This window comes from Heliangelus exortis, chromosome 9 (genome assembly GCF_036169615.1).
Source record: "Heliangelus exortis chromosome 9, bHelExo1.hap1, whole genome shotgun sequence".
In the NCBI taxonomy this organism is placed as follows: Eukaryota; Metazoa; Chordata; class Aves; order Apodiformes; family Trochilidae; genus Heliangelus; species Heliangelus exortis.
This window is the reverse complement of record NC_092430.1, coordinates 18,854,654-18,872,631: the sequence shown is the minus strand read 5'-3', so window position 1 is coordinate 18,872,631 and position 17,978 is coordinate 18,854,654. Positions and strand designations below refer to the sequence as shown.

Below are 17,978 nucleotides of genomic sequence, written 5' to 3'. Positions count from 1 at the left end.
CATTCAGTCATGTGAATCCACCTATGTAAGAATCATGGCACTACTCACAGTAATGCATTTCACAGAAAAAGCTGCTTTTAAACAATTACAATACCAGTTTATAACAAAGGCAGACAACTTGCCCAGATCACATGTGGTCAAGAATTTAGCTACCCTTTAAGAAGACACCCAGCTTAAAAAGTGCAGTCATCATTAATGACTCAAATTGAAGGTATCACCCTATGCTAAATTAATTCCTTGTTGTACAGCAGAGCAGAGAAACTGGAATGTAGTGGTGATCTTCATCAACACTTGTGCTTCTATGCATACATGTAGTTTTGTGAGTTTTCACATGTTCTCGCAGTTTGGGGTTTTCTTTGGGTTTTTTTGTACCTCTGTGAAGTAGGAGAAAATTTTGAAACGAGGTGGTTGGTAAAGGAGAGTCTGGTAGTTGTTAGCAATTGTTATACCTAACTTAAAGCATGAAGAAACCCGTTAAAATATTTTGCATATGGATGCAAAATTAACCATTCTTGCCCTCTGAAGGAAAAGTTATTGGAAAAAATGGAAAAGTGATTCAGGAGATTGTAGACAAGTCTGGAGTCGTCAGGGTGAGAATTGAAGGAGATAATGAAAATAAACTACCCCGTGAAGATGTAAGTACTCCATTCTTTCTTCCTATAAGTAGGTTTTTATTTTCAAAATCAGTAATGTAGAATCCTTAATTAATATTATATATATTATATAAATTTATATGCAGAAAGTGAGAATTTCAGGGGCATGACTCAAATGAGTTCAAGTGCAGCCTTACAGCACTTGAATAGGCTCACTGCTGCATCTCTGCATTGTTAATCAGTGTATAAATCCAGCCCTCTTGGCCCATGCACACTTTTTTCATGGCCAGCATTTAATGGTGGGGATGCCCATGTGACCCAAAGTGGGTGTGTTTGGGTAGCTGTCCAGGATAGATGCTCAACAAAGCCAGTTTTATAACTTTTCTGTGGTTTTAGAGAGAACAATTTTTCAGGTTTTTTTTTTTTAGACAGGCATCTTGCAGTAAGCTTTATATGAAACAGTTCAAGAAAGGTGGTTTTGCTGCTGAAGCAAGGCTTTTTTTTAATCTTCCATTTTTACTGTAGCTGCATAATTAATTTGGGATTGATAGTGTTAATAGTGTTCACATGTTTTAAATATATGAGCACGTAAGATACAGTCCTCTAGAGCTGCATCATCTTGTAAAGTTGGTTTAATAAAACACTGGACACTTGGTGAACTCCAGATGCTTCCACACATCTGTGTTGAAAGTGGGAGGGTAAGAGAAACACTGTATGCCAGGTGAGCTCAGCTGCCAGAATGGGTTGTTGGGAAAGCTTTAAGTCCTTAACATGTAAGGCCCTGCCTTTACTCCAGTCTGAGCTATGTCTAGTGCATCTGTGCAGCCCAGAGTGCAGTTACTATCTTACCTTCTGGTCATTTTGGTAATTTATACAGATTTTTATAACTTCAAGAGAGAACATAATTTTGATGATCATATTCTTCCTGAAAATAAGATGTGATATTCTGTTTCTACAGGGAATGGTACCGTTTGTATTTGTTGGTACTAAAGAAAGCATTGGGAATGTCCAAGTTCTTCTAGAATACCATATTGCATATCTAAAGGTAAGTGTGTTTCAGAAGAAAAAAAATCTGTCAAGGACACTTTGGTTTAAATAACAAAATTTTTTAAGCAATAACTCTAGTGAGATTTGCAGGTGACAAACTGTTCCTCTTTATATAGGAATTATAGATTTGGAGCCTTTGACATACCCCTTGCCCCAAAGTGCTACGTAGGCTTTCAAATACTTCATCTTGGTTAATTAGTATTGTTCATGTTGATTGCACTGTAAACACTTGTTTAAGTGACAGTGGAGAAGTTGTTAACTATTTTTGGGGTCTGTGTTAGAGTATTGTTGTTGTTCTGAGTCTGATGCCCTCTTGAGTTATGATGGAATTCCTGGTAGTATCACACTAATACTCTGTCTTATTATTAGAACTATTACCCATTTTGATCAGTTTGATTTGCATGGAGTTCTGGTGTTGACTTAGCAGAAATCCTTGATTAATTTGAATCATTTAACTTCATCAGTTTGCTTTCACTAGAGAACCTGGTGAAGTGTAGTTAAGCAAGGTAATAGTAGTCTCAGAAACAGTCTTTCAGCATGGTGATTTAAGAGAGAGGCTTTAGATTTTTTCTAAAACTCAGAGGTGACAGAACTTGTAGGTAAATTTCATTATTTGCACTCACCTTCAGGGTGGTGCTAAAACTCCTACAGGAAGTTTTTAAGATGCCTGGATGGATGATGGTATTTTGTAATGGGGGAGATTAATTGGCAATTTTTTTGTTTCCTTTTACATAGGAGGTAGAACAGCTGAGACTGGAAAGGCTGCAGATTGATGAACAACTGCGCCAGATTGGGATGGGCTTCAGACCTTCTTCCACTCGAGTTCCTGAGAAAGAGAAGGGTTACACAACTGATGAGAGCACCCTCTCCTCCATGCAAGGCTCCAGATCCTACAGCGGCAGAGGGAGAGGCCGCAGGGGCCCCAATTACACCTCTGGTTACGGTCAGTTTGCTTCAGCATTTATTGAGCAAGTCCTCAGTAGACCTCTGAATCCTTAACTGTCTCTAGATTTCCTTGTGGTCAGTGGAGTTGAGTGAAGGCAGGGTTGAAAATTTACAATTGCCATTTATTTTTTTTTACATAGCTCAACACCTATCTAGATTGACATTTGTATTGAAGTTAAGTTTTAAATGGAGAAAATGAACAAATTGCACTCTAGGAAGATCTTATCCTTCAGCAGTAAGAGGTACATTGTCCAAAGCTGGGGATGAGCTGCAGGTACTCTCAAGAGACACAAGTTAAAAAATAAATTAAAAATACAGCTTGGCACTAATGTGTTTTGAGAATGAGGAAAAATGCTTATCTGATCACAGCCATCTTAAGAATGTATTTTTGAAAAGTAAAACAAAATCTAAAATGGAGACAGCACAAAGTTTGAGGTTTTTTATGATTTGGTCAGGAACTAAAACTAATGGGATTTGTTGAAGATGTAGTGAGATATTCTGATGTCTTTTTAAATTAACAAGGAACTGCTGTTCAGTTCCCTAGAGGTTTGCACAATCCCTTTCCACTCAGCAGCAGCTTCTAAAATGGAGACAGACTGCATTTGAATAAAGGCATATTTCACAAAGAAGCATAGGTGCTCCTGTGAGCAGGGGAAAGAAATAGATCTCTTTATTCAGTGAGGTAAATTACTCTTGATCATCCACATGGAGCTTTCTTCTGTTACAGAATCAGACAAATTTTTGATTTTATAGTCTGTCACTGATGGTAGCTTCCAGGGTCGTGCCATGTTGTCAGGTTGATTCTGGTGATAATGGTAACGTTTGTAACTTGTTTTTTTACTATTTCCCAATGAACTGTTTGACTAAACAGTAATGGAAGTTGTTATTTGTTTATATACCCACCCTTTCATTTGGAAAGCTTCCTTTTCCCCCAAAATGGCAAGAATTGCTTGTTAGAACTGTATGGATCTAAATTTCTTCCAGGATGGTTAGTTGGGAGAATTCCTGCATGCTTAAAATTGTACAAGTTGAATTTTTAAGTAGTAATAGGCTGTGTGGGTTTGATTAGCTCTGAAACGGTGGGACACTGTGGAAGCTGTTTAATATAAACAGTTAAATTGTTCAAGCAGTATTACAACAGCCAGAGGAGGTTGCTTAGCAACAGCCATCAGCTATAAAGTTGTCCTTGGGAATTTCAGGGAAGTTGCCTAGAAACTGCACCAAATGCCTGCAGTGTATACACAAAGAGAGGAAATACTCTTTAATCCTTGATTTATCTGCGTACATAAATTGTGGTTTTGGTCATCTTTGAGCACTTCTCATGTTAATGCAAACGAACTTAGGTTGAGAACCTTAGAAACCTAGGTAGTATATATTTTATATGTGCATGTATTTTATAAATAAATACATATATAATTACATGTTATACTTCTATAAGAATATATTAATAAATTTAATTTCTATATTTATGTATTTTTTTTATGTGTGTGAAAAAAACCTGTATTTATGTATAACCAGCTATGCAGGTTGGAAGACTTCTGTGAGAATCTGAAACCCAAATAATTCCAAATTCCATACTCACTCCTGATGTTCTTTTCCTTATTGTACAAGGTACAAACTCGGAGCTCTCTAATCCCTCTGAAACTGAGTCTGAGAGAAAAGATGAACTTAGTGACTGGTCCTTGGCAGGAGAAGATGACAGAGAAAGCAGACATCAGCGTGACAACAGACGACGTCCTGGAGGACGAGGGCGCAGTGTGTCTGGAGGTCGTGGGCGTGGTGGGCCTCGTGGTGGCAAGTCATCCATTAGCTCTGGTACTGTTTGAAATGTGTTTCAAATTCTTGTTGCTAGCAGTTTTCTGTATAATCTCTTCCTATTTGAAATACTCCTTTTTTACATTTTACATCTTAACATGCTGCGATTTCACTGCAGTTGTGTGATCCTTTCTTGTCATACTATGAGGTTAATTTTTATTTTCTGCACACAATGATCCTTATTTCCTTCCTCCACTACACACACATAATAGTGATACAATCACAGGTTATAAATCATTGGCATGTTACCTATGGCTGCCTTCTGAGTTACCTATGGCTGCCTTCTGAGTTACCTATGGCTGCCTTCTGAGTTACCTATGGCTGCCTTCTGAGTTACCTATGGCTGCCTTCTGAGTTACCTATGGCTGCCTTCTGAGTTACCTATGGCTGCCTTCTGAGTTACCTATGGCTGCCTTCTGAGTTAGGCTTTTGTTTAGATACAAAATGGGAGAAGAAATCATAGAATGGAAGTTATGTTTTATCAGAATTTGACTGAGCTAATTTGTACCCTGTTGGTGGTTTCAGAAGTACTGTGCTGCTCTGAAGTGAAAGGTATATTCTTCACATTTAGCAGTTTTGAGTAAAGTTCTCTAAATGTCACCTTGGAAATCATTGGAAATCACCTTGGAAAGAATTCTTCCCATTAGAATACAGTCAGAGGGGAACCAGTATGAAGTCATAAATTCTGTAGTTCTGTGTATTATGTCTTGTCTTAAGGTGGCTTTGTATTTTGAAACTTTCAAGCACAGATGTAAATCAGCCTGGAAATGAAATTATACCTGATGACAGTATCTTAGATGGAAACTTTTTATTTCTTTAGTGCTTAAAGATCCAGACAGCAACCCTTACAGCTTGCTTGATAACACAGAGTCAGACCAGACAGTGGATACAGATGCCAGTGAATCTCACCACAGCAGCAACCGTCGCCGGAGGTCACGCCGGCGGAGGACTGATGAAGATGCTGTTCTTATGGATGGAATGACAGAGTCTGATACAGCTTCTGTCAATGAGAATGGTTTAGGTATGTAAACAGTTGGATAAAAGTCCCGGAACAAACTAAGAAAAAGAATGTGTTGTCCTCTTAAGTGTAGTGAAACATTTGTTCATTTTTGTTAGTTGTGAGTCGTTGTTCTGTTAAAATTTGCTGTCTGATTAAAGAAAGGCTTCCTCCATGGCTCTGCCATGAGATCTCTTGTTTACTGAGCTCCACCAGTACTTGTGTGTCTCTCTTGTAAAGAACCATCTGACAGAGACAACAAAGGCCAACTTGCTGTTTCCCATCAGTGCTGCTGTTTCATAGAAAGGGTGCTGCTGGATCATCTTTCTATTTTCTCCTTGCTAATCTCGGTATCAGAAGCAGTAAAGCTATTTCAGTAGCTGTTAAATTGTCTCTACCTGGCTTCTGCAGAAGACTACCTCAGTAAATTTTCTTAACGTTCCTTGGGACAGGAATATACTCTGTTGCTTAATGATGTAGTAAAAGCCTTCTTTCACGGGTTATGTGGCTAAAAATTGACATGGTTACTTAATAAATGAAATCTAAGGTTACTAAGCATACGCCTAAATGTTTTCATGAGCCAAGAGCAAAAAAAGTAAAACCAGGTTTTGCATTGTTGTATATGCTTTCAGTGTAAAATTCTGTTTTTCTTTCAGCCTGACTTATTTAGCCTGTCTCTTTAACAGAAGCAATTTTAAATGCCCCATGCTGAAACTGCTGAAGAATTTATTTTATTTTATCGTCAGAAATAGTTCATGGTAAACTTTGCAATTGCAGATGATAGTGACAAAAAACCCCAGCGACGCAATCGTAGCCGCAGGCGTCGCTTCAGGGGTCAGGCAGAAGATAGACAGCCAGGTAATTCCAGTGGAGCTGTGGGTAATCCCAGGTCAAAAGCATGAGAGAATGTTGTGTCTGCTGTTTTACATATAGCTGCATAATGTAAAAAGGTTACTCAATAACTAATAAGACTACTAGACAAAGATCAAAGATATTTCTTCTACTAGGAGAACTTTAAAGAGTTCTTAATCTGCCTAATGAAACTAATTTATAATGTCTAACTTTTTGCTTGGACATAAGAATTATGCTTCTGATCCGGTTCTCGTTGAAGTCAACAGCCAAGGTGCTGTTGACATCAGTGGTTCAGGATCAAGACCAACGTGGAGGTTGATGGTCTGCACTCACTTGCTTCTATGCACTTGCATTGAATGTGACACAACCTTTTCAGCACTGGCTGAGGAGCCCAGAGGTGGGATGGCAGGGTGTGGGTGTCCTGGCAGAGCTTGCGTGGGGTCTGCCAGTCCCTTGCTTGTATCAGAGCTGCTGGCAGTCCCCCCGCTTCTGTGAATATGTTTAAGTTGGCCACAAATTGAGGGTGGGAAGGAGGAGGAATTTAAATGAAATTGCATGTTTTTGATTTTTTTTTTTTTTTTTTATTGTGGCTTGTTGCATTTCTTTTGTGTGTACTAACACTTGAAATGTTAAAGGTGAACTAGCTAATTTCCAGTGCAATGCCCTGTTTAGAAAATGCTTATTGGGTAGGGTAGTAACAGAGGGGCTTCTACCATGACAGGTACAAAATTTCACCCAGGTTTGTCCCCCCCTTATACCTGTAGTGTTCATACAGCATTTGATAAAGAAGAAAAAAAAACTGTTGAATTACACTAAAACTTTGGGGAAGGAAAAAAAAGCATAAAACCAAAACCACACCACACACACCCCTCTAAAAAACACTGCTCAAGACCCCAGACAGATCCAAAGTAACCCATTAGTTCTCAACATCACAGTTTTATAACAGTGGTATGAGAATATAAATTAGATGAAAAAGTAAAAAGCTTTCAGCCAGCATATAAAGTGGAGTCATCTCTACAAAAGCTATGATATTTTTGCTTTTGAATCTAAGTATTCTAAAAACAAAATTTCCCAACCAGTATTTTCTTCTGTTGGCACCCATGTTCAAGGTACCATTTTTAGCTTGTATAATATTTTTTAAAACAACAGTAAGATTATTGGTAGTTATTACTAGCTTTGTGGAAAATGTGCTCATAACTTCATCTCTTCATAAATACTTAGTGAGTGTAAAATGAAATTAAGACAGAAGGAACTTTGCCTTCCCTAAATGCTAACAATGTACTTCAATCGTTTAGTTAGATTGATTTACATTGTTACACGTTTTGGGTTCCTGTTTGTATGAATATCAAGAAGTGGGGTCTTACACTGGGTGCATAAAATCTGCTTTACCTTTACATTAGAGGAGCTGGGTAAAGACCTCATTTTGAAGAAATAATTCTTCCCATGCAGAAACTGACTTGTCTTGACAGCTACTCAAAGACCCAGTTGTAACAAGTCCAATTACTGCAACAGAAAATTCATGTACCATACCTCTCATCTCATGGAGGTTTCAAGCACAGTCGGCCCTATCCTGAAGAATAGTTCACCTGAATGCATGATGTACTAAATATAATTGACTGTAATGTTCAATAGATAATGCTTGCCAACTCTAATGTGCTTTAGCTCATCAAAAATACAAGTGTTTATTTAAATTTGTAGTAATAACTGTAACTGCCAATTGGTGTGGTTACAAATGGGTGGGATAAGTCAAAACCAGGCTACAGGAACATGTGCTGAGGTGTTAAGAACAGGTCAGAAACCCCCTGGCCAGCAAGCAGTAAGTGTAGCAGTGGTGGTGCAGCCATGGCTGCTCTGCTTTTGAGCTTGGGTGAGCTCCTCACCAGTTCATCACCCCCAGCCAGAGTTAGCTCTGGGGTTGCATTCTCAATACCAGGAGGGCGAGTTCTCTTGCCTGTTGCTTCATGAAGTTAACAAAGATTGGAATGCTACTTATATCATAAGTGATACCACCCTCTGAGCCTCCCCAGTTCTCCTATTTGAACTTGCCTTAATTCCATCAGTGTATAATTCTTCGCTACTTGAGATAGTAAAGCCCCAAGGACAGTTGGTGGTTTGAAGAACCTGCAGTCTGATCTCTTATTCTCCAATAAAAATTACAATTGGACCAAAATTGTATTTTTATTAACTTTGATTCCACCCTCAGATCATGTTAGCACTGATTTTAGTGAAAACTATTTAACAATAGAAACAAATTGATCCTTGCTATATAGTCAGTACCTTTAGTGTGAAGGCCTTCTGTGAGGTGTTTCCCAGTTATAGCATAACTTTTACACAAAAAGACACATGAAGTGTAGTGCCTGATCAGACTTCTGATGTGAGCATCACTGTAATTTTTTTCCTTGAACAGTAACAGTAGCTGATTATATATCACGAGCTGAATCACAAAGCAGACAGAGAAACCCTCCGAAGGAGCCACTAGCCAAAACCAAGAAAGAAACGGTAAGATTTTTTTTTTATGTAGGTTTCCTTTTTTCCCCTTCCCTTGCAGCAAAGAAATGTTCTGTTTAGATTGTCCTGTCTAACAACAAATGCATTTGAGTTCAAGAATAAATCATTAAAAGCAGAAATGGTCCAGAATAAACAGAACTGACGTTAGCTTGTGGACTCCCATTGCAGACTTCAGTGACCCCTGCAGTGCTCAATGAAGTCTCTGCACATTTTAAAATACAACAGTTACTAACAGAGCATTATGTGAACAAATGTGAAAATCACCCATGGATGAGTCTTGAGGTATACATAGAGGATACTAGGTAGCAAGTTCAGTGACTTGTACAAAGTAATTTTGAAAGACTTAATGATACAAATTTGCGTATCATAGCAAATACTCAGAACTGTATAAAGGAGAATTCCTTTACTTCTAAAGTAACATTGAACTTAACTGCCACAAGTTATGTCTGAGTTCAACAAAACAGGGAAGATCCACTGCTATATATGATTAATAGAATCTAATCTTAAAAGAGATTTTAAAAGGGATGTGAAACAGCTTTTCAGTCAACATATTCTTTGGCTTAGACAAGTTGAATTAGTGAAGTAAAACATTCTGGGTGTGCTGGGGGTCTGCCATCTCAGGGCCACCTTGGCATAATTTCCTTGTGAGCGTCTGATAAAGAAGAATCAAATAAATGACAAGGTGAGTCTTAGGGTGCTGTAAGTGATGGGATACTGGCACAGGGCGGCAAGAGGTGCTGCCTGTTGCAGAGTTCCTGTGTGAGCCACTGGGAATTGGGTTATGCCCTGTTGATTTTCACAGAATTTTTACTCTTACCCTGGTTTTGTTTTTGCAAGGCAAAAGATGCGATTGATGAGAACAGCCCTTCTGAAAAGGCCATCAATGGTCCTGCTACAACTGCTGGGGATGAGCCTTCTAAACTACAGCACAGCCCTGATGAAAAGAAAGTTACTGTTCAAGAGGATGGAAATAATCAGGAAGAAGCAGTGCTGAATGGTGTTTCATAAACTGAAGTTCCTAGTTTACAGTTCTTTTACATTACATTTAAAATAGTGCTTGTATAAGCTTGCCAAAGATAGAATATGGATCGCCAGTCTTGACACCGCACTTTCAGTTCCTCCATTTTGGAATACAGAAAGGGGAGGGATCCTGAAGAAATCATATGTTAAACATACTTTGACACCTACTGTGTTATAAATATATCATCAGATGTGCCTTGAGATAGTATATGTAACATTTAAATAAACAAAATTGCTGGCTATAGGAAATGTTATTTTGTTTTCAAAATATGGCAAAGATGTGAGGGGGATCCCTAACATAATACTCTTTATGAAAGCATTAGCTGCTTTTGTTACATTTTTAATAATATGCAACCACTTCTTCACCTGAGGAATACTAGAAAGAAATGCAGTCTAAAATATTTTGCACTGAAATGTAATTTCTCCATTAGTTTAGTCTGGAAACTGGTCTGTTTTAATACATGTTTTTTAAATGCTGTATGTAGAGGAAAAATCTGCAGACCACTGGAATACATTTGTTAAATTCTCATAATCTGCAGGGATACTGGGTGACATTGGCAGTGACTGTTCTACATTGAGGCTTTGTTTGGTTTATTTATTAAACTGTACAGTATTTAAAAATCAAACATAGCTTTAGTTAACACTAAGCTGAATTAGTCATGTTCATAAGACGTAACCTGAACTACTGAAAAGATCAATTTCCAGAAAGTTTATTCTGTATAAACTACATATGTTAGTCCTTAGTAGAGTATTTTTATTTTTGTTTTGGTTGTTTGATGTGCAATATGTTTTTTTTGTATGCTGGTAGTAAAAGAAAATAAACTTTGATCTTCCATCTGTTGACTGTTTCTATCAGAAATTTAAATTACTGTTGACTTTTAAGGTTTTCAAGCTGTTGATGCTAAAAATTGAAACTGACTTGCAAGGCAGCTTGAACCTCACTCTTTTCATAAAGAGTCTGTAACATGCTAATCTCCCATTCTTTAGGGTGACCTAAAACATCAGTTAACAAGTCTAAAAACAAGTCTTGGAGCATCACCTAACCAGACTAACATCTGTAGGAATTAATGCAGAGGTAGTTTTTAATACAGAAGTAGACACCCATCTTTTCAGGCATGTGAGCAAGAGCAATGAAGCAGTAAACACAGGTGTGGAAAAATCCTGATAGCAAGATGTTGTAAGAAGTCAGAGCAAACAGAGCTGAAGTTGTGCTGACTTAAAAGAAAAAAATAATCTTACCTGCTGTCATCAGAAGTGAGTGAGGACAAAAAACAAGTGCTTTGAACCACCTGTGCCTCCATCTTCCTGCCTGATACAGCTATGGAAGAGCTGTACCAACTAGGTTTGGGCATGTTATTCCAGGCAATGTGCAGTTTGTAATATAAGTGTTGACAGTCATCAATAATGTTACCTCCTGGAGAACAAACAGGTAAATTACAACTCTCTGCACAAACATCTCGACTGATAAGGCAGCCACGAGAGTGAAGAAAAATTAAAAAACAGGGAAGGAAAATGAGCTGTGTTTAGAAAAAGGTTTTTGGCAGGGAGAACCTTTAAGTATAGTAACATTCTGCTACGGCTTGAAATAAGCACACTCTGGAACTGCAGCATGACAATGCTTCAGCTGTGGGGTTTTTTTTACTTGCACTTAAAATGCTGCAGTAAAGCAAACGTCTCTCTATAGAGGTTCTAAACATTTCCTATTCCATACTCCTGTTACCAGTTTGAGCTGTCTTCTGAAAGCACAGAATTCCTCCTTACAGTTGTCCTGGTTGTACTTACTAATAGCTGTAACTGTTCCACAGAGCAGCAGCCCCGCAGCAGCCCGTGCTGGCACAGAGGAGGAGCAGCTGCTCACACCACTCCACAGCAGAGGCTTTTTGGTTCTGAAAAAGGTAAGCTCTGAAATCCCTTGCATTTATGAGGAGATGGGTGTTAACTCCTACATCTGCTGTACAACAGCTTTACCATAGTTGTAGAAAGACTGGCAAGAGGCTTGGGAGTGTGAAGACACCCATGCTCACTGAGGCAGCTGCTGGGGTATGGCAGGCTTCCTGCAGTGTGATAAATCCAGCTTGGGTCACTTCATTGTCTTATGTACAGAGTTCCTGTTTCCTAATTACTACAAATGCAAACTTTATTATGTGAATTCCGACTCAGAAGTGTAAGAAAAGATAGTACTGAACTTAGATATTTGGAATTAAAATACTATAAAATCTGTTAAAAACTGAGGGTTACTAAAAAACCTAGGACATTCCAGACCCAGCAGTGGCACTTCAGCAGCTCACCCAACCTTGTTTTTCACAAGGCAAAGACAACCCAGGACATTGTTTCCTATACTTTATTTCTTCAGTCAGAGACACCCACACAGCTGCCCCAGTTCTTCCCATGAAATAAATCCTCTTGATGTTTTCCACCCTCCCCAAACAAGTTCATCGTGCTGACTTCAGTATTTGAAAGAACAGCAGCATGAACTTCAAATATAGGTAGTTTAAAAAAAATTAGGTAACAGCATCTAAGTCCACCTGTAGCTAGTAACAGGCATGGGCAAACCATGCTCTTGCTCTTCTACACTGAAAATATCTGAGTGGCAGATTTGATTTTGCTGCTTAATAATGAACAGCTGTGAAAAAAAAAGTTTAAGCCTCACTCCCTCACACATTTCTGAAAAAAGTGACTTAAGTGCATGGGGAGGGAAGTACCTCCCTGCATTCCTATTCCCACCTTCATTTATATTAAGTCAAAGACTGACATTAGAACTTTTCTTCAGCCATTTATCAAAAATAATCATTTGCATGGACGAACCCTCAGATTTTGTCTCTCATTCATTTTTTAGCTTGGTCTTCCAGTAAATCTTTAGCTTCATTGATTTTGGCTGCTACATAGGGAGAACCACCTAGAAGAAAGATAACCTCATGTCACATCAGAGGAACAAAGTCTTTTCCTTCTCTGTTGCTAGTAACACAACAGTACACAAGAAAAAAAAAAGGAGATTTTGCTTATAACTGAAGCCATGAAGCTTACACACAGAGCCACTGCAGTTATCTAGACAAGCAGACAGCACAGTCCTGTTTGGTTACTTTTTGTTTACTGGAAAGGTTTTTTTTTCCTTCCAGTTTTAGCAGTTGTAAATCATTGGTCACTAATGACTTAGCACAAAGTTTGTTGTGAATACCACAGCCTTAAACTAACAAGTCTGCAGATAAACCTTCCCCCTTGTTCAAGGCCAGCATGTGAGCTGCAGCTGTGCCAAGGGACTCATTCAGTTTGTAAAGGTAACACACAAATGACTTATAGGGACAGTGAAACAGAATCTACAAATGGGGATTGTTTTGGATTTTGGTGCATGAAAGTAATGAAATTCAGTAGTCACTTTAAATGAAGCCATTTTACCTTTCAAGAGAGGATTAAAAAGTTAGAGTGCCAAGCACTAACATGATTCTGACTCACTGCAGTAAACAGAATTTAGAACAGGTAGAGATGCCTGGAGTTACTAAGGTTAAGCATAACTACATTCTGAACCTTCAGAATACCAGAAACAGAAATATTTCATAAATCAGTCTCTAGAACATACAGAGGAGGCTCAATACCTGCCATTTATCATTAATTCCCAGTGTACTCACATGGAGCATAAAGTGCACAAATAGACTCTGGTCTTTCATTTAAAATTAAGGCAACTTTAAATCTCATTTTAACAAATCAAATTTTAATCTTATCTGCACAGAAGACTGATTAACAAGCTGACCAACTGAAACTGCTTGCTGTAGACAAAACATAAAAGCCATAAGGATGAAGGTACTCTAAAATTTGTTTTCACTGAAGTTTCCTGAGGGAGTCATATGTCAGTCACTTCTTCCCTACCTGCATCAAAAATGTATTAATTAATGTGACTTAATTTACCTTTATCTGGATGATTCAGAAGCATGATCCGTCTATGAGCTTCTCTAATTTTACTTCTGTTGGCTGTTGGGCTTTAAAAGAAAGAAAAACTGACTTAATGGAATGTCTTAAAATCCTCCAGATCTTTAAAAGCTACCTCAGAACAAGCAAGTGCTCTTTCTTATCCATAAATTCTTTGGCTTACATTGATGTTTTCCTTTTTAATATATTAATGTGTAATGATACAGTGGGTGACTGTCACACAGTTGAAAACAAACAGAACTGTATTGTAATATTTTATTGAGATAACTTCTTAATGGCTGGAGGAAAAAAGAAACCACAAAGTTGTCTTGATTTATTAAAAAAGAAACAAAACACCAAAGTTTGTATGAAAACTTCATAGTTGGGATTTACCTTCAAATAGACACTGTTCTTATTCTGTATCTTATTTAATACATTTGTATATTTGGTCTTAAGTATCTCCAAGTTTTGGCAGGGATAGCCACCATGCCAGTCACTAAGATATTCTGGAATAAGTCATGAATTTACACCACATGCAAAAAGTGGGTTCCACTTTTTTTTCCATCTGAAATTCACCAGCAGTGACAGTAACCAAATAGCACAACTATGTTCCCCTGCTGAGTAAACCCCAAAGCTTCTTGAAATGGCAGATATACCAGGACCTGTACGTGGCTTTTGAATGTGCTAGGGATTTGGAGTCTAGTTAAGAGCTAGTTCTAAGATAGTTAACATTCTATAAAGAATCCCAAATTAGTTAAGAAAATCCTCAAAGGCTGTTTCCTACTGCCTGACCTGGCAGTGTCATTCCCAGGGGAAGCTGGGCACAGGGCAGTCTAAAGCACTGAGAATTATGTCCTTTCAGATCAGGCCAGTAGCTCAGCAACACTACAGTCACCTTTTTACCTTTCATTTGTAATAGATTTCCTTTTACCTCACTCCTAGTATTAAAGCTGCTTCTCGTTTTGTCATTTTGGGTTCAAATCCACCTCTGTAATAACCACTGAAGTCCTGAAAGAGAAAATGTGTTATTTTAAATAACAATAACTTCTAACAACTTATGATTGGTTTTGTAGCTGCTGAGCTACAAAAGTGAGAACACTGCAAAAGTTCTTTTGTACTTGTAATAAGGAATTTCAGTTGAAGTAGAATATTGTTACTTAAATGCATACTTAAACTTGCCAAAACCAATGCTCTATTAGTTCACCACCACCAGAATCATGTACATTAATGCTGTTATTATTGACCAAATTTGTTCAGTATTAGAAGAAAATACAGTAAGCCTATACAGAGACAACAGGCTGTAGGTATTTCACCAAGTAAACTTTAAAAAACAATGCTATCAATAAAATAAAAACTTACAGGTTTTGGTAGATTCTGAAGTGCTTGTTTTAGTTGTGGCTCCATTTGCTTCAGAGCTTTTACTGCATAGCGACCTTAAAGAAATGTGTTAAACAAGTCATAAAGATTTTGTAACTCAGTGCAACTGGTAACTTGTGGATTAGAACATGGAATAAACTCTTAGAGGTTGTAAAAAAAGTAATAACATCCATCTTTTCTTTAATTACAGTCAAGTTTCTCGATGGAAGCTCTCCCAAGTGTGTCCTGTACCATTAAGCTACCCTTAAAAGCCACCAGTTCTGACCCAGGCACTGTTAAGTACAAGGGGTGTTCAGTGTCCTCCCATCATCTACAAACCTGCAAATCCAGCCGCCGCTATGGTCAGCCCAACCGCCACCATTGTACTGGCCTACACAGGGAACACAGGACATTTGTTTACCAAAGGAAAAACAACAACAGCGCAAACCAAACCCACCCGGCAGGTCGGACAAGTACACCCGCAGGCAGCTGCATGACCAGGGCACAGCGGTAATGTTACGCTGTCCTTCGGCTCCGCCGCTCTCGGTGACCGCCGGGGCAAGGGGAAGGCAGCGGGGCTGGGGCCCTGGGACCCCTAGGGCGGGGGGCGGGAACGCCCCAGCTTTGCGGGACTGGGGAAACCCAGCCCGGCAGCACCGTCCTTTCCCTTGGCCCCGCTTTAACCCCGGAGTCTCCGGGGCAGGAGCTCAGGGCCCGGCAGCGCCCTCCCCGCACAGCGCAGGGCACCGGGCCCCTCCGCAAGGACGAGCCGAGCTCTTGGGTCCGGGGAAGGGCTCGGGAGCTGCCGGCCCAGACATAACCACCCGAGGGCTCCTACGGCGATACCCGTCGGGCCCGGGCCCCCGAGCTCACTCACCATGGCGGCTCCGGTACCGGCACCGCGCACTGGCGACCGCCGGCCCGAGAACGCGAAGGGGCCCGTACGGCACCGGGGGCGGTCGCAAAGGCACCGCCGTCTGCCGTAAAGCGGGGAGGGGCGGGAGCTGCTCACACCGCCCCCGGGCAGGCGGGCGGAGACCGGCGGGGGCGGACAGGGGCGATCCCTGCGGGGAAAGGGGTAGCTCGGTGGGTGTAGGTCGGGAGTGGAGGGGAGCAGCGAGCAAGGACCTTCCCCTGAGCACGGAAAGGGTCATCGCCCCCCCGGACCAGCGGCAGCTGCGGCCCTGGGTGCCGTGCAGCGCCCGGCTGGTACGGACAGAGCCCGGGGTGGCACTGGCGGCTATCTCGGGTCAGCTCGGGGCGGGGGACGGAGATTCCAGGGGCTGCTGCAGGAGAGCCCGGGGCTGCAGGGCCAAATGATGGCACAGCTCGTATTTCGTTCCTGATCTGGAGCCTTATCGCACCCTAGATAGGATTTTATTTTATTTTATTTAAAAAGTGTTTTTTTCTTCCAGCCTATTTTTCTTGTCCTTTATTCTGGTACTTTGCTGTGAGCCTCCGTTCTGTCCCTGGTGCCTTATCAGCCCACCCTGGAGGCTTCAACCTTCCAAAGGGAGCCCCCCCTTGCAGTGCTGCCAGCACCGGGACCGACCTCGGGGGTGGCTCTGGTGTTGGGTCAGGCACCAGTGCCAGCTGGATGCACTCAGCACTCTGATTGCTGAAGGTTACAGCTCAATGAGGGAGGATTACAGGCCTGGCACTTGTATTCAAATGTTTTTAATAACATAGTGTAATCTATTCCTAATACAGTGTCACAAGCATGAGCAGCACAACCGGTCAAGTGTCCATCTGCCAGGCTCGTTCTAGTCTGAAGGCATTTTAGAAACTGAGTAATGCAGCAGTGGGACCATGACAGCCTTTAACCCTAAGTTACGACTTCAAATGGGTCACAACTCGAAGCTCTTGAATGCTCCTGGCTGATAGTTTGATAGGAGTGAAAAGCTTTAGTGTCACCCTCTGTGCTTGTAGAAGGTGTCAGTGTCCTCATGGGATCCTACCCATGGCAGAGGGGTTGGACTGGATCATCTTTAAGGTCCCTTCCAATCCACATTTCTATGATTCTGTGATTTGCTGGTCTTCCACATCTTTGCCAAGTGCACCGTTTCTCTGGATACTGACATTGAGACACTTCTTTCATTTAGAGGAGTTTCTAATTTATGTAAATCCTTAATTTTTTACCAAGTGTGCAGCTTGTGTTCCATCCAGGCCAAGTCTCTAGCCACTGTCTTGTGGGAGAATCAGAGACTTGTTTCTAGTAAGTATTTCTAAAATCTCATTTGTAATGTAAGAGCATTTCTTACTAATGTTCTGGATCTGGGACATCTCACTTGTGCCCTTTGCACACAGGTTGATTAATTTCTGTCTGTCATATGTAAAACAGGATCTGAATTTGTTCTGCCATGGTAGGAAAGGTATGATTGTGTAGCATGGCACAACATAATACTCCATGACTACCTAGTGCAAGTTTTGCATGGTGGATTGTGTTTTTTTCCTTTTGAATTTGTGCTTAAGATACTGCTGATGTGGGACACAAGTAAAGAAATAGGTGGTCATTTTGGTCTTGCACTTAATAGGTAAGGAAGTCCCTCTCCTTGTGAGAAGAGAGCTTCTCAGATTTTTTGTTGACAAAATATACCTTTTGTATATAATTTCATTGTCTCCAAGAAGTTGGGCTCAGTCAGGAGCACACAAGAGCCCACATAACCTGGTATTAACAGGAAGTCTGTCAAATGACTGTGACACTGAAATTGTGCATAACAAGTGGTCTGGCAAGCTTCAGATTCATGCTGGAATAATACTGACTGTTAGGGGCACTAGAACATGCAAAAGTTCTCTGGTTTCAGTGTCTTTTACCCATGCCCTATCAGTGAAATAAGAAAGTCACTGAATTTTTTTTTGTGTGTAGACTTACTTTTTAATGCTACCTGAAATATTCCTTCAGGTGCTGACTGGGACATCCCTTTGGGGAATCCCAGTTTCCCTCT

General features: G+C 40.2%; 2 protein-coding genes across 3 annotated transcripts in view; one reads left to right on the top strand and one right to left on the bottom strand.

Moving 5' to 3' along the window:
• Nucleotides 1-10,612, top strand: part of FXR1 (FMR1 autosomal homolog 1) — a 31,617-nt gene extending 21,005 nt beyond the window's left edge. The window contains exons 10-17 of one of the 2 annotated variants that reach the window (XM_071752595.1): nucleotides 526-635; nucleotides 1,552-1,638; nucleotides 2,376-2,583; nucleotides 4,197-4,400; nucleotides 5,221-5,421; nucleotides 6,175-6,255; nucleotides 8,657-8,748; nucleotides 9,595-10,612. In XM_071752595.1, coding sequence (XP_071608696.1) covers nucleotides 526-635; nucleotides 1,552-1,638; nucleotides 2,376-2,583; nucleotides 4,197-4,400; nucleotides 5,221-5,421; nucleotides 6,175-6,255; nucleotides 8,657-8,748; nucleotides 9,595-9,765 — 1,154 coding nt within the window. In that variant the 3' untranslated portion in view covers nucleotides 9,766-10,612. The remainder of the gene's footprint in view (nucleotides 1-525; nucleotides 636-1,551; nucleotides 1,639-2,375; nucleotides 2,584-4,196; nucleotides 4,401-5,220; nucleotides 5,422-6,174; nucleotides 6,256-8,656; nucleotides 8,749-9,594) is intronic. The other variant, XM_071752596.1, reaches the window with a different exon arrangement.
• A 1,492-nt stretch (nucleotides 10,613-12,104) lies between these two features.
• On the bottom strand, nucleotides 12,105-16,035 carry DNAJC19 (DnaJ heat shock protein family (Hsp40) member C19). The gene is made up of 6 exons (XM_071752598.1): nucleotides 15,911-16,035; nucleotides 15,373-15,424; nucleotides 15,037-15,110; nucleotides 14,609-14,685; nucleotides 13,678-13,748; nucleotides 12,105-12,673 (listed from the first exon to the last, which is right to left on the bottom strand). Exons 1-6 carry the CDS (start codon nucleotides 15,911-15,913, stop codon nucleotides 12,603-12,605), a joined length of 348 nt encoding a protein of 115 aa, XP_071608699.1. The 5' UTR covers nucleotides 15,914-16,035; the 3' UTR covers nucleotides 12,105-12,602.
• Nucleotides 16,036-17,978: the final 1,943 nt, after the last annotated feature.

What these genes read in the sequence shown, in the direction of transcription:
- DNAJC19 (XM_071752598.1), bottom strand. An exon ending in GCTTTAATACTAGGAGTGAG is followed by an intron (nt 13,749 to 14,608) that starts GTAAAAGGAAAT and finishes TTTCTTTTAAAG; the next exon opens with CCCAACAGCCAACAGAAGTA. An exon ending in TCTGAATCATCCAGATAAAG is followed by an intron (nt 12,674 to 13,677) that starts GTAAATTAAGTC and finishes TCTTTCTTCTAG; the next exon opens with GTGGTTCTCCCTATGTAGCA.